General features: G+C 35.4%; 2 protein-coding genes across 2 annotated transcripts; both read left to right on the forward strand.

Moving 5' to 3' along the window:
- Positions 1-2,886: 2,886 nt before the first annotated feature.
- Positions 2,887-7,711, forward strand: LOC112316024 (olfactory receptor 51A4). The gene is made up of 3 exons (XM_053924649.2): positions 2,887-2,952; positions 3,797-4,794; positions 6,249-7,711. The coding sequence occupies exons 1-2, from the start codon at positions 2,893-2,895 to the stop codon at positions 4,751-4,753; spliced, it is 1,017 nt and encodes a 338-aa protein (XP_053780624.1). The 5' UTR covers positions 2,887-2,892; the 3' UTR covers positions 4,754-4,794; positions 6,249-7,711.
- Positions 7,712-9,971: 2,260 nt separating this feature from the next.
- Positions 9,972-14,948, forward strand: LOC112316080 (olfactory receptor 51A4). Its single transcript, XM_024572790.3, has 2 exons — positions 9,972-10,010; positions 12,044-14,948. The coding sequence occupies exon 2, from the start codon at positions 12,210-12,212 to the stop codon at positions 13,149-13,151; it is 942 nt and encodes a 313-aa protein (XP_024428558.1). The 5' UTR covers positions 9,972-10,010; positions 12,044-12,209; the 3' UTR covers positions 13,152-14,948.
- Positions 14,949-16,949: the final 2,001 nt, after the last annotated feature.

The raw sequence follows: 16,949 nt of genomic DNA on the forward strand, positions 1-16,949 counted from the left end.
CAGATGCCTCCACTTCTTCCCCAGGCGGTCATCTTTAGCAGTGCCCCAGGAGGTCAGCTGTCTCTCCCAGGAGCCAGGATGGGCCTTATCTGTAGTTTCTGAAACAAAAGCTTAACATAGGCATTACTAGGCTTACAATTATTTACCTTAAAGTAGAATTCTCCAACTCTTGAGTCCCCATCACCTTCATCATATCCCGAGGTCTATGCTACCATCTGAGTGTGAATTTTAAGCCTCCCTTGAGAGTAATTGTGGAAATCATTATGTTTAGCACTGCAAGCAATAAATACAATCAATCTGATATAAATTTTAACTCTGGTTCTGCTATAACTTTCAAATACCTTTTATCTGGTTAATTCATAAAATCTTAGATTAGACAGCTGAAAATAGAGGTCTCCTTCGTGCTCTTGTCCAGATATTCCATTGTAAGATGACAATAAAATAAGCCTGAATAAAAGGACTTAATTTAATTTTTAAAAAAAGAAAGGAGATTTGACCTGGGGTGGTGACCACAGCATGCAATATACAAAGAATGTGTTATAGAGATGTACACTTGAGACCTGTTTAATTTTATTAACTTATGTCACCCCAGTACATTTAATTAAAAAAAGGAAAGAGGAAAACATTTTGAAAGCAAAGAAAATGGCAAGTTTTCCTTGTGCTGCCCTCCCTCCCCCCGTGCTGCAAGTGCCCTCTTGGCCCCGTACATAGCTATCACAGTGTCATTGACTGTGTTCCCTGTAATCTAGGTCTCTGTGACTATTTTGTAGCTAGCAATTTATTCCTCTGTGAAATGCACGTTTACTAACCCTGCCACATGTCCTTCTATGTGCTAGTGACTGTACATATCCTAATAAAAATAACAGATGTGCTAATTACCCTGTTGTAGCTTATTTATATTGTAATGAAACAAGTGGAATTTTTCTCCGAAGTTGGGTAATAAGCCAATCACCATATAACATCACCATCACAATCACCAAGAATATACACACACAGTAATAATAAATGACCTATTTATCCTGTTGTCTTTTTCATGAGAAGGCCCTGAGAAACCTCAGAGATAAAGCAAGAATGGGTGGAGAAAACTTTTGACCATAACCAAGGGGACTTAATTTGAGGGGAAAGGGAAGTGAAATGATTATCATAAAGTTTAAAAGAGTTTATTGCAAATGGTGCAAGATTCAGGTTCAAGTTATTTTATTTATTTATTTATTTTTGGCAAATGAATATCCAAATGTTCCAGCACTATTTCTTGAACAGAGTACCTTTTCTCCAATGAATTGTCTTTGACTTTTGTCCAAAACGAACTGACCACATATGTACGAATGCATACATTTCTGGATTTTCTATTCTGTTCCATTGATCTGTTGGTCTGTTTTTATGCCAATACTGTACTGCATTGGTCACTATAGTTTTACAATAAGCTTTGAAGTCAGGTAGTATAAGTCCTTCATTTTGTTCTTCAAGTTGTTTTGGATATATTTGTTTTGTATATAAATTTTATAATAAACTTGTTGAGTTCTACTAAAGAAGAAGAAAGAAAAGGAGGAAGAAAAGGAGGAGGAGAAGCAAGAGGAGAGGTGAAGGGCACAGAGAAGTTTTCTGGTTTTAATTGGGATTTGTGGGCACTAGACTTATTGGGGGATCAGTTCATAAGGTATATAAATGTCTAACCACTATGCAGTATACCTGAAACTAATATAATATTGAATGTCAACTGTAATTAAATAAAAGAGGTTATTGTTGAGGATTATGGTAAAACTATATTATACTTCCTATCTTTGATTAACTCAATATTAGGTCCCATTGGAAGACTTACACATATTAATGGAGGTGAATATAATATATGTTCCATATTATTTCCGAGAATTAACTACTAGGCAGTTAGAATACTGAAAAGAACATAACAATCTGGTAATCCATTCAATCTGTAATTTCCCAAATATTCATTGTCCATCCTGATTGAATGGAATATGTTTAGTATCAGGAATCAGTCAGAGCTGAGTCTCCACCTTACCTCTACAGCACATTCCAATATGCTCTTAGATAATTAGAGAAAACATTTTCTTCATCAGTAAAATAAAGATAATATTTACATTTACCATTATTCATAATATTGAAGGATTCAAGTTCATCATCCAGTAATGAATGAAACTCAGTAAGTGGAACAATTTTAATTCTCAATAAATGATGACCATCGATAAACACAAAATGTGGGATAGAAGAGATTAAAGGGATAAGTATTTGAGCTTGAGAAAGATTAAACATATAAGTTTATTATGGTAATGGGTCCCTAAGGAAAGGGCAGATGTGGAAAGAGAGAAAATGGAGTCTTACTAGGACAAGTAGATTTTAAAGAATATTTAGTTACTGATGTCCAGGAGTATCTAGAAGAATGCATCTAGTCTTCAGGAGCAAAGTGTAGGCTGAAATGCATGTCATAGGCTGTCTGTCCTATATCTCTTCCTTTAATGCACAGACTCAAATCAGAGCATCTGTGTTTTGATCCTGTCCAGGGCAGAGGTGTAACATCGTAGCCAAATACTCAACAGAAGTGTCACAGATTGTGCATAACATTTACCACATCTCTCCCATACTTGGTTATTAAGGACCTCTCTTTAACCAAAACAGTCCCTAATTCAAGGTCTAGATACTTATTGTATGCAATACTTGTATGCAATAAGTATCTAGACCTTGTCTTTAGTATTAACTATCTCTGTGGATTTGCTGTATCAGCACCTGCTTTTTTTAATTCTAAGAACAGATCCAGCCCGTCTGCAATCCCCAGAGAGTCTAGTGTCCCTGTAGCAGGTGATTGCAGGACCAAAAAGGTGCAAACGCTCATATATCAGTAGGAGCCTTCAGTGGCACACAAATCCAATCACTTCTCAGATGTGGTCCTGGAATCCTTCAGCCAGTCTCAAAAGTGCTCTACAAAATACCCACTACCTGGTGAGTACTCAGAAATATTTATCTATTTGACTTTTATTTTACTTCTCTTTTTTGGCATTAACCACAAACAATTTAATGCCTCCAAAAGTCATCTTTAAGAAAATTGTTCCCTTTGGAAACTATGTAAAAGGACTATTTACCTTTTAGGGACTCAGTCCTCAGCAGCATTCAAATTTTTCTAAATTGCAACATTGACCATTTCAGGTTATTATTTTCCTGTCAACACAACACAACTGGTCACAAATTCCTGGTCAGGAGAAAATGAGACATACTCTTTCAGTGATCCCTGCACTGACTGCCCTTACAAATAGATAAGTGGTTTGAAAATAGTGGGAATTTTTAAAAGAATATTTAAATAATCAACAATTTCCAGAACACAGGGGACAGAGCTAAGTGTGCTTTGATTTTGAGAAGACCACACTTCTGTGAGAGTTGCAAGAGGTAGGAAATAATTGAGTTCTGAGATTCTTTGCTTGTATGCAGTGCTATTCTAGTAAGCACACATTCTACCCAACATCTTATTTCAGATATGAAAACAAGTAGTAGAGGATTGTAGATTTATTGTCTAGGTTTAATAATATTTTACAGAGAAAAGAAAATCAAATATTTATCTGAATGAAAAACATTTCTTATTTCTCTATACGAAACACATGGCAAAATAATTTTTCTAATCTATGATATAAGTAGATTCTGGTCTAAACTAACATCCACTTCTCACTAATTGATAGTTACATAAATGCTGGGTCAAAAGAAGCTGGAAATAAACCAGAACTTCCAACAACTGCTTTTTTCTACAAATTTACAGATACTCATATTTTACTAAGGAATCTCACTTTCATTGCAGGGCCCTCAGTGCATCATGACGGTTATCAACACATCACATGTGGAAGTCAGCACCTTCTTTTTGGTGGGGATGCCAGGGCTGGAATATGCCCACATCTGGATCTCCATCCCCATCTGCAGCGTGTACGTTCTTGCTCTTCTGGGAAACTGTACCATCCTTTTTGTCATCAAGACAGAGCCCTCCTTGCATGAGCCCATGTACTACTTCCTGTCCATGTTGGCCCTGTCTGACCTGGGTTTGTCCTTATCATCATTGCCCACCATGTTGAGGATCTTCTTGTTCAATGCTCCCGGAATTTCTGCCAATGCCTGCTTTGCCCAGGAATTCTTCATCCATGGATTCACAGCCCTGGAATTCTCAGTGCTCCTGATCATGTCGTTTGACCGCTTCCTAGCCATCCACAACCCCCTGAGATATAGCTCCATTCTTACTACTGTCAGAGTTGTCAAAATAGGAATAGTATTGTCCTTTAAGAGCTTCCTCCTGGTTCTTCCCTTCCCCCTCACTTTGAGAAAGTTGAAATATTGCCAGAAAAGCCAATTATCCCATTCTTACTGTCTCCACCAAGATGTGATGAAGTTGGCCTGCTCTGACAACCAAATTGATGTTATCTATGGCTTTTTTGGAGCACTCTGCCTTATGGTAGACTTTATGCTCATTGCTGTCTCTTACTTCCTGATCCTCAAGACTGTGCTGGGAATTGCATCCCAGAAGGAGCAGCTCAAGGCCCTCGATACCTGTGTTTCACACATCTGTGCAGTGGTCATCTTCTATGTGCCCATCATCAGTCTTGCCATTGTGCACCGCTTTGCCCGGCATGTCTCTCCTCTCTTCCAAGTTCTCATGGCAAATGTTCTCTTACTTGTGCCTCCACTGATGAACCCAACTGTGTACTGTGTAAAAACTAGGCAGATTAGAGTAAGAGTTGTAGCAAAACTATGCCAGAAACAGATATAACAGTCATATAGAGTAAAAACCACATTGGGGGAATATTTTGGGTAAGAAATTAAGATAAGTTTAGGAAATTCTGGTATTTGACACAAATAATGATGAATATTTTTTTGTTGATATCATCAGATTTATTTCATTTGAGTTAGTTACTGATAATGGGCATAAAACCAGACACATGGAATGTATTTCCTGGGGTCTCTATTTCACTTAACAGAAAGTAAAATAAATGCCTTATGATATTATCTCTGATAAAAGCAACAAATGCTATTCAAAACAGACAAATTGTAGTGTTTATCCTTCTGACAAAAATGGATTCCTTATCCCCATATTCAGTCTATTTATACTAAGTTCTTTTGATTCTAGACACAAAGTATATCTTTATTTTGTCTTTTCTCTATCTCTATTTTAATCATCCTCATAGTCACCAGCATTTCTTTAGTGAAATATTGAAATAACCTCTTTGATTTCTAAGTGTCTATTCCTGCTGCTTTGTGATTATCTACACAAGTGAGAGTGATCTTTTTAAAAGACAATGTTAATGATGAAAATGATGTCTCTTTTAAATATCAATTCTTATTTCTTTGGGAATAAAATTATAACAATAAAGTATATACTGTAAAGCTATAGATGACCTTGCCCTACCTCTCCAACAATATCACATAATCAAACTACACCTATATTGGCCTTCTGAAAATTTGTTACATTTACAAATTTTACATATTTGATCCCTTTTCTTAGAATGTTCTTTTCTTCTATTTTATATAACTCCTTTCTATCACTTCTTTTAAATTTCAATTGAATTTCATTATAGATTACCTAATCCCTTAGTTCTAATTTTGACCCTGCTTTTTAAAAGATTCATTTAATTGCTTTTTTATCCTTTCTTCTTTCTTTTACTCATTATTATAATTATAATTACAGATATAATTGTTTGTTTCTTTTCTTTCTACTTCCTTAATAGAATATGTTATCAGTGTAGGGAGAGAACATACCTATTTCCTTTTGGCCTAATCCAGGTTGTTTGTAATGCAGAGTAGATCTCCAATATATAATTGTTAACACTTGAGGGTAAAAATGAGGCTATGTTTGGGGAATTGGGAACTGAATGTTGAAGAGTTCAGTAGCACTTCATCTAGATGGAATATAACTTTCTTAAGTTTTGTATTTCAAAGGTAGGCATGTCACGGATATGCAAAGATTTTTTAAGTAGAAAAAAAATCGTGTGGTTTTAGGGAAGAATTTATTGTCTTGGGTTTGAAGGGTGACAAATAATCCAACTTCCCTTCTTTTTTTTTTCTCATCATTACCTTGATTTATTTTCCTAGTCTCTTTTTTTTCCTCAGATGGAAAAATAGTTTCAACGAGAAAACAAATGTTTCTGCCAAAGTGAAAGAATCTCATGTTTTAATGCTTTTCTTTAAAAAAGTCACCATTGAACTAGTTCATGCTCTGCACCTCCCACCCTATTTTGCTGACTAAAAGTGCATTTTCATTTTGGCAGCTGTAGGCACCGCTGAAGCAGGGAAGAAAGAGAAACCAGGAAAAAAAGTGAAGAAGTCGGACTGTGGTGAATGGCAGTGGAGCATGTGTGTGCCCACCAGTGGAGACTGCGGGCTGGGCACCCGGGAGGGCACCCGCACCGGAGCTGAGTTGCAAACAAACCATGAGGACCCAGAGATGTAAGATCCCCTGCAACAGGAAAAAGCAGTTTGGAGCCAAGTGCAAATACCAGTTGCAGGCTTGAACACAGCCTTGAAGACCAGAACCGGAAGTCTGAAGCGAGCCCTGCCCAAAGCAAACTGCCCGAAGATGATCACCATCTCCAAGCCCTGTGGCAAAGTGACCAAGCCCAAGCCTCAAACCGAATCTAAGAAGAAGAAAAAGGAAGGCAAGAAACAGGAGAAGATGCTGGACTGAGAGAGGCCACCTTCCTGGGACATGAAAAGGACATCAGCAAACAGGAGCAGTTAACTCTTGCATTTATACCTACCGTAGGCTTTTTATTCAAAAATTATCTATAGCTTAAGTATACAATAGGCAGAAACAAAAAGAAAAGAACATTTTTGTAGTAGCATTTTAAAAATATATACCAACTTCCCTTCTTAACATGACCTATAAACCTTATATATCACAGTACAATTTTTTAAAATTTTTTATTATGTTCATTCATTGACCTAAGTCATCTTCACATGCCACACCAAGTCACCTCTCCTACACTACTGTCCTCAAGTAAATAAAGAAGCGACTTCCAGCAGGGTCAAATGCTTAAAGAGCAATAATTAGCCTATAACTAGACAGTATTTAACAATTAATGAAAAATTTTTATAGGTATAAGCATTTTTTTTTAACCTGTAATATATACAACATATGCTTCTAGGAATTTCTAGGCATATTTCTCTTTTGATTTTCAAAATAACCCATTTTTTATAAAGCATTTTTCTTATTTTTTTTAGTTGGAGAGATTGAGGTTCTGAGAGATTGGCTTAATGAACTCCACAAAGACAGGAAACTGAGAGTTAATGCTTATCTTTTACATCCCAGGACATCTTCAGAAATACAAGGGTACTATAAATCTTGAGGTCAATCAATGGCAAGAAACTCCGAGACAAATGCCTCCATTTCTTGCACACATTTAGAAAGTAGTTTCTTGGCCTTTTCTATCAATTTCTCTTCCTCCCTTTCCTATCAATTTCCTCCTCTCACACACACTCTATTTTTATTTCTGCATGACCATTTCTTAATCAGATTTATTTCCTGAGATCCTCAATTTTCAGTTAGAGATGGTTTCCTACGATTTCCTTTTTGTCTTCTCATGATGCTTGATAAATTGTTGATCCCTGAAACTACAGAAATTCTCATTATAAGTGTCTATTAGAGTGTTCATAAAAAGCATGTGTATTTAATTGTGTCATGAGTTTATTCAAAAGCCATTTGTTAAATAAACAATCACATTACTACATGTTTATAAAAAAGTAATTAATACAATGTGAAAAATACTTTTTAATACATTACAATTAACTGAATATAATTAACCCAGTGAATTAAATTTAATGAATTGTTGTTTCTCAATAATTTGAAATCTCATACAGACCACATATTAAACATGTCTAACATATTTGTGCGTGTGTGTGCCCGTGTATGTGTTTGTGCATGGGTTTTCTCAGTTTGTGTTTCTGAAGCTCATAGGCCTGAAAGATTTCTCCTTTTGTTGTTCAAGATCATTGCCATTCTTAAAATACATCAGAATTTTTAAAAACACACATTTAAATTCTTTACAACAAGAATAAACTAAAAATATGTGATTGCAACAAAAATAAAAAATAGTTAAATACAGTATAATAGTTATGCACAATTTCAAAAGATTCTTATAAACCAAGGAGCAGAAGATAATTCCTTTAATATTAGAAAGTGAAAGTTAAACCACTCCCTCAAAACAAACACTAAACCTAAAAGTCCTAGAAAAAATGTGAAAACATCTCCAGAAAATTCAAAAAAAGACCAAGATAATCTTACATTGTCACATTTTTTTTTCCTTGGAGAGAGGGGAAGGGAGAAAAGCATCAGTGTGAGACAGAAACATCAATTGGTTGCTTTTCATACGGCCAAAACTGCAACATAGGTACATGCCCTGACTAGAACCAAACCTGAGACCTTTCAGTTTTCAGGACAGAGCCCATCCAACTGAAGCATCGCTGATATTCTGATTCATGCCACAGTCATTGCACTAAGATGAGAGAGAAAATGATAACTTGGGAGATAGAGCAAACATACAAGAATACCTGAAGAGAATGCAGAATAAATAAGTATAAATAAATAAGAGGAGAAATAAATGTGGCATAATTTAAAAATAGTAATAAATTTTTTAAGTATAAGACAAACTGTATAGTCATTTTAACACAACAGAAATGCCCTTTAATCAACATAATTGTAGATAATTTATATCAGTAATTTTTCTCGTCTTGGCAGGAAACTAACAAATGGGTTATATTTTTAAGTTTAAAAAAAGACTTGATTACTATCTTTATGTTTTCCTTTTTTCTAGACAAAACTAATCAATCACTCTCAAGCAAATCCAACATGACTGACAGATTTTCTTCCATCTACCAAAACCATGTAGAAGAAGACTGATAACTAATTAGCATATCTCCTTGGACCACCAACATAGGCATCACCCAGGAACATCATAAACAATATAGTAATTTGTGACCCACTCAAAAAATATTGAATCGTATTTATTTTGACAAAATATTAAGGTGATGTTTCTTTATATTAAGAAACATTTCACTCAAGCACTTCATTATTACCAAATGTATGAGAACTTATGCATGATTGTGTATTAATGGCAGTTAGAAGGCTTACAAAAATTATAGAAAAAAAGTGAGAATCCATAGTGAATTTGTCTCTTTCTAACTAGATTGTAGGAATATTATATTAAATAAATTAGATATAATATATTTTAAAGACAGGCTGGCTACCTAGGATTGCTGGCCTATGGTTTGCTCATATTTGTTCCAAAGAGAATCTCCTGCTTTCAAAGTAAATATAGTATAAATCTAACTAACCTAACATGGCTGACTTCATTGATTGAATAAACAGAATTAAAAGACTAAAAAAAATAAGCATAAGGGTGGAAGAACATATATGCTGTGTATAAGTAACAAATGGCTTACCCTATATTTATAAAAACAAAACAAAATTTTTGCAAATCAATTTGGGAAAGACAGATAAGTCAATAGAAAATGGACAAGACTTGAACACACGCTTCTAAAAAAGGAACGCACATGACCATTTATAAACATATAAATAGAGGTACATAATTTCAAGTTATAAGAATATTAATATACAGTATTGATGGCTTGTTCTCTTTCTGAACTTGGGGTTCTAAAATGCCTAGCAAACTTGTCCCAGGATGTACTGAGAAATGAGCCAAGAGCAAAAATTGATGAAGAGCTGTTGAATTTGAAGATGGCCTCTAAGATCTTATCAAATTCAATTTCTTCAGTCTGAGACTGCATTATGAGCTCAGTGCTAGATCAATTTCCCTTGAGTCAACCCCATGAAAGATATTCCACAAAGTGTGGTGTTATTGTCCAAATAGCTCTTGCTTGTTGTCATCCCAAAGGGCTCTCTGGGCTTTATAAAACAGTGCTTATAAAGCAGAAATGAGGAGTCTAAGGGGTTCTTCCCTGCTTCTAATATTTTTTCTATCATTATTGACTTTAAGGAGAAGTGTCATTTTGGTAAAAAAAAAATCACAAAGGAGGTAAGATGTAATTCTACTCTTTCATAATATCTGACAAAATTTGCATTGCATTTTCTACCTTTTTGCATCCTGAAGAGATGGGCTAGATGTTGAAACAAAAGCAACTCAGAAGATCCCCATGGAGACTTGAGAAAATAACAGCACTGCCAAGGAGGGATGGAATGTACATGTTGGTGGAACTCTGTGTCTAAGGATGTTTTAGAAATGCTCAGCCTGTATTATATATGTAAGGATATATATCTCAAATATTACATGATTATTCTTCTTCATGTCTCCTGGAAGGCAGATACATGACCTTGGACAAGTTACTATACCTCTCTAAGACTTGTTTTCTTATTATAAAATGGATAAAGTAATAGCCAAAAAACAAAAATGAGAAAATTTATATAAATTATGTACAGGGTGTCATGTTACTATAATAAAGTTAAATTAATAATAACTATATAATAAAATAATTAAATGTACAGTGCTTATCCTCTACATTTAAATTAAATCACAATAATGACTACTTCTAAAAAACAACACAGTTCTCAATTCAATGGAAAGACAGAGGCCAGAACACAAATGGCCACAGTCTATTGACATGAGATGATTTTAGCCATATCTAGCACAGAAAAGCAAGTTCTATGGCTCAGATAAAAAGTTCCAGAAGGTAGGCACATTCATAAGATGATGGATATCATGTCCTTTTTTGTAGCCTGGACTTTTGCTTCAGTTCCAAACACTTATACTTAATAAGTTACAGGTCCCCAAGAAAACCAGGTCTTTGGACAGTACTTTGAATATTCACTCATTTAGAGGTTAGGAAGAAGAGCAAAATCCAACATAACAGCAGACAGTTGATATAGAAACACTAAGAGATTATACTTTCCTAAATGCCAAGTTTCTTCATACTCTGAATATTCTTGGAAAAGTTTAAGAGTCAACCCTGACAAGTAATTAAAAATGAGAGAGATTATGTGGATGATTGAATAGTGATTCTGTAATTTCTAGATCCTGAAGAAAATGGTAAAAAGAACCTATAACATAATGACTGGAAAAGATAGACAGTCTTTTGAACCAATAATCAAGGAATTGTTTTCATATGTTAAGAAGCACCAATTTTTTTGATTGTTAGAGAAGCACCAAATGAAGAATTTAAAGCAAAACAAACAACAAAAACACACACACTTATTTCATGGAATATAGGAAGTTTAGTCTGAAAAGAGATAGCTAATGGAGGGAAGTATTACTGTCTTCAACTTCAGATATTATATTCAGTGAAATAAACAATTATGAAGTTACAGCTCTGTTCCAATTACTATCCTAGGCACTGGAAATGCAGTTGCAAACGATAACCGCAATCCCCTACCTTTATAGTCTAGTAATGGGAGAAGACAGACATTAATTAAGTAATAATAATGAAAATATGTTTAAAAAAGAAGCAATTTTGTATAAATGAGACTAGATTCTGTACTTGCAGAGAAAAGAAGATGGAAAATTTTAGAAACTTATCAACTCAATTCAAGGGAGGAAAATAATCTGAGCGTTCAACCATGAAGTAGAAAGCTTTGAGTACTAGTTAATGTACCAAAACTAGGAATAAGGTACGATATGTTAGCTGATGGTGACATACTGATTTAGAGTGATTCTGTATGAGCAAGAGAGTAAGACTATGTGTTTAAGGTCCCTTTTAATTCCAACACTGTATTTTTATGAACTTTTAGTCCTGTCATTACTTCAAGTGTTATCCTATTAGAGATAAACAGGTTTGAAATAATTTATGAAGCCTACCTCCCTCCCCAATTTATACAACATTGCTTTTCCCTTTAAGATTTGTTTTCCTAAAACTGAAATAAGAGAACCACACAATTGGTGACCTGATGTTATGAGATTCAGCCATGGGTAGTTGCATGTGGTCAAAGGATTTTGGGGGGATTGTTAAATGTGCAGTAGCAATTGATTGACACGTTTTACAAAATTAAAACAAATTCCTGAATGAAGAAGCAAATCAGATTCTTCTCATTTGTCTCTGTGTTTGATTTTTCTGACAGCCTGAACTGATGATAGAAACAGAGACTACCTTCAGAAATCTCAGATTGTCATCTTAGCCTCTATGACCTACATCGTACCAGAAAGGAACATCTTCTGCCAGACTTCATTTAGGAAATCGCCCACTGCCTTGCGGTAAGCACCTGGTTAGGTGTCTTTTCAGGTGCCATGTCTCCTCTTAATGACACAAACATTGAAGTTCTTAGATTCCTCCTTACTGGGATCCCTGGACTGGAGAAGAGTCACATCTGGATATCCATTCCTTTCTCATCTGTGTACCTTCTTTCTCTCCTGGGAAACTTTACCATTCTCTTTCTTATCAAGACAGAGCCAAGCCTCCATGAACCCATGTACTATTTCCTTTCCATGCTCTCCATCTCGGACCTAGGGTTGTCCCTTTCTTCCTTACCCACCACTTTGGGGCTATTCCTATTCAGTGTACATGAAATTCATGCAGCTGCCTGCTTTGCGCAAGAGTTCTTTATCCATTTATTCACAGTCACTGAAGCTTCTGTGCTCTCTGTAATGGCATTTGACCGGTATGTGGCCATCCACAATCCTCTGAGATACAGCATAATCTTAACCAGCTCTCGAGTCATCAAAACAGGGGTCTTACTGACTTCTAAAAATGTTCTTTTGATTCTTCCACTGCCCTTTCTCTTGCAACGGCTGATATACTGTCATCAAAACCTGCTCTCACACTCCTACTGTCTGCACCAGGATGTCATGAAGCTCTCATGCTCTGACAACACAGTCAATGTTGTCTATGGACTCTTTGCTGCACTCTCCACCATTCTGGATTTGTTTTTTATTACTTTTTCCTACATAATGATCTTAAAGACAGTCCTGGGCATTGCAACCCCCAGAGAGCAGCTGAAAGCCCTCAACACCTGCATTTCTCATGTCTGTGCTGTGCTCATCTTCTATGTACCCATGCTGAGTGCAGCAATGCTCCACCGTTTTGCCAGAGATGTGTCTCCTCTGATCCACATCCTCATGGCTGATGTTTTCCTACTAGTGCCCCCACTGATGAACCCCATTGTATACTGTGTGAAGACCCGTCAAATCCGAGAAAAAGTTGTGGGGAAACTTTGTCCGAAAAGAAGTTGATCAAAGGAATGAGAAAGAGAACACATTTGTAAGTAATGACTAAATAAACTTTGAATGTGTGGCTGGAATAAAGCACGATATTGTAGAATGGCCTTGGGTTTCATAATCAGACAGAGCTCATAGAGTGCATGGCTTGTGATACTCAGTAACCTCAGTACCCTGCTGAGCACTGATGGAGACAACCATGGGGTTGTTCAAATTGGTGCCCACCATCTCCTGTCTCAGCTGATCATCAAATACCACTTGGAATACTGTTATTTTACTCTTCTATTCAGCTCCCACATCCATTTGTCAGGTTCTTTAGTACCATATTTTGCTACGTATAATGCACACCCATGTTTTTGGCCCAAACTTTCAGGAAAAAAATCTTTTGTTTTAATTCAATTTTGTTATTTATATGTAAAACCACTTATATTCCAGGGTATTCTTTTGCATATAGATATCATTATTGCTTTCTATAGCTACACTTTTTTTTAAAGATTTTATTTATTTATTTTTAGGCAAGGGAAGGGAAAGAGAGAGGGAGAGAAACATCCATGTGTGGTTGCCTCTCATGCACCCCCTACTGGGGACCTGGACTACAACCCAGGCATGTGCCCTGACTGGGAATGGAACAGGCGACCTTCTGGTTTGCAGCTCATGCTCAATCCACTGAGCTACACCAGCCAGGGCTAGAGTTACACTTTTAATGCATAAGCATAAACAAAAGAATTAGAAACAGTTATATAGATATGGAATTAGTACACTACCTATGTATAATGTGCACCCTTATTTTTTTCTAAAAAATTTGGGCAAAAAGTGCACATTATACAAGGCAAAATATGGTATCTCTATTTCTTTTCTGCATGTTTTCTTTATAAATATTACTGCATTTTGATTAATCAAAGACAATGAAACATGACTGACCCTCATTTTTTATCATTTGACTAAAAGTCTTCTCTATATATTCTACCAATTTTTTCCATTCCCCTTCAAAAAAAAAAAACCCTCTCTGTCAAAATTTAATTATAACTCCTAAAAGGTAAATTTCATATCTTCTTGTCTTTTCAGAGACCTTGCTGCACCTGCTATATTTTTCCATTTTTTCCCTATTAATAGTCTCCCGACTAATAGCTACTCTTTCTCAGCCAATAGGCATATTTGTTTTAAAAGAAAAACATTTTAAGAGCTGCATGCTTTTGCTGCCTCAACTTTCTCAATTCTCATGAATTATTTGAATGTGTTTTAATTAATTTATTTATGTATAGTAATATATATACATATATATCAGTATGCGTTTAACATGAATGCATGTTGTGTTTTAAATTATTCTTTTGTTTCTTTTCATTTCTTCTTCATCTGTTTACACCCAGACATGAACAAATCATACGAGCCCTTCAGGCGACTAGTATTAACAGCTAACAATGTCTCTGAAAAGATGCATTACCTGCATTCGAGTCAGGAAAACACCAGATTAGGAAGTTCTGCTTATTGCAGGATGTTTAACAATGCACAATCAAAATTCCAGTAGTTCACCCAGACTCTTGGCAATGGTGGGAACCCTTTTCAAACCTTGTCTCATATTGTGTTTATACTTATATAATCATAGAATGGTGTATGTGTTGGTGGAATTTATGCTATTGAACAATATTTGTATTTCTCTAACAACTCAAGATGTGCAATAATCTTTTTCTTTGGCAAATATGTATGCATTTATATTTCTACTACACGTTTTTTCAATAACATTAATCATCTTCAACTTTATTAACAATCTCTAATTTTCTCTAAATATACTTTGTTAGTTTTCTAATTTCTTAAAACACATTAAATTTCATTTCAATTAAAACATTTAAAAGTAATAATTAGACACTTTTGAGAATTAACAGGGCTACAAAAATAAATACAATTATATAATATATATTAATATTTCAAATGGTATATGTATTTCATAATTATTCATATATATTTAGTAAGTATGTATATGTACTTCATATATAAAATATTGGTACATTAATTGAAAAATTATTTTAGTATATTGGTTGGTTAGTGAAACAGTTTTAAACAGAAGATATTTTCAAATATAAAATTTTCTCTAGAAATAAAGCAATCTATACAGCTTGTTTTCCATGTACAGCTCTGTTTGCAAGCTTTGGATTAGCAAATAATTTCCATGTGCTGAAAACATAAAAGCTAGATTTTTTGGTATTCCAATTTTTCAATATTTTGATTAAAGATGTCTAAATTACTTTAAACAAAATACACGTAAAAATTTAACCCTGGCTGGTGTGGCTCAGTGGACTGAGTGCCCGCATGTGAACTGAAAGGTCACTGATTGGATTCCCAGTCAGAACACAAGCCTGGGCTGTGGGCCAGGGCTCCAGCTGGGGGCATGCGAGAGGCAACCAATCATGTATCTCTCACACAAGGATGTTTCTCTCTCTCTCTTTCTTCCTCCTTTCCCCTCTCTAAACCTTAACAAATAAAATCTTTTTTAAAAATTTAGAGGTTGTGTTCTCTGGAAGCAGATGTTAAGATGGAATCAGTATGCAAAGAATTTAAATGTGTGAAAGAGAAGGGGCAAAAATCAGGATTGAGTAAAGGGAGGCATTAGACCATGCTTCACAGATGAGGAAATATCTGCCAGGCTGAATGGGGACTCAGGGCAAAGACTGCTTTATGAAGGAGTTTGCATTGATCAGAAAGGGCCAATTACTTATACCACTACTTGCTCACTGATTACCAAGTCACCCCAAGACATTATTTCTTCAAGTGGGAAATGAAAAGTATGTGTTCACATCTGTAAATATCTGCCTTGTCTCAAAAATTTCCTAATTCAGCTAATATGTATACAAAGAAAATAGACTAGAAAAAGAATTGCCTGACTATAATCGTAAATATGTTTAAGCCACATCCATTCCAAGTAGAAAAAGTTTCTTATTTTCATAATTACATTGTTTTACCACACTGCTATACTATAATAAAATATGCATTGATAACATCTCTACATTTTGTTAATATGTCTTTCTACTGTTGAACTTCTTAGCTAAACTCAAAAGAGCATTCACAATAAGACCAAATGTTTTACAGAATAAAATCTGAATAGAACAAATGTTTAAAAACCTTACTTTGAGTCGTATATTGACATAAATAATTAAACAACTTAAATAATTTATTGATTTGTGGAGTGACATCAGCTCCATGGTGACAGATGATGGCTCTCATTAGAACCCGTGAACAAACATGTCTCTGTAGGAATTGTGGGATGCTACGCCATATGCTAAGGGGCATAGGATGGGTCTCACCCACCGGTGCTTTGGTAATAGGCAGATAGACTTCAGTACTGGTTCCATAAGAGCCTGTGAACCACCTCCAGCCCCTGTTGACCTTGGTCTGCTAGTTCCTGGAAAACACTGACTGTGACAATTACCCACAGACAAGAGAAGTTCAAATTTCCAGAGGAAAAGTTCCAGTACTCCTCTTGATTTTTTTAAAGAGTTTAAATGAATAGGAGTAAGAGAAATAGCTTGACTTTGTCTGTACCACCCCTTTCCAGAGCAGTAAATTCTGGGGATAAGCAAGACCATCTTACCTCTTGAGTTCTCCCACAAAGGCAAAGACCAGGTGGTAAGTGCTAAGCTTCTGTAGCTGTGCAGGATGCTGCCAAAGAGACTCATTTCTCTTATTGCATCCAGAGTACTAAATAAAAATCTTCCTGACTGGAAAGAGGGAAGAGATCAGGAGAGGGCATTAACGGACATTGTGTGACTGCATTGTGAATTTCACCAAGAAGTCCTCCCATGTGCCAATAAGAAAGCATCA

This window comes from Desmodus rotundus, chromosome 5, assembly GCF_022682495.2.
Source record: "Desmodus rotundus isolate HL8 chromosome 5, HLdesRot8A.1, whole genome shotgun sequence".
NCBI lineage: Eukaryota > Metazoa > Chordata > Mammalia > Chiroptera > Phyllostomidae > Desmodus > Desmodus rotundus.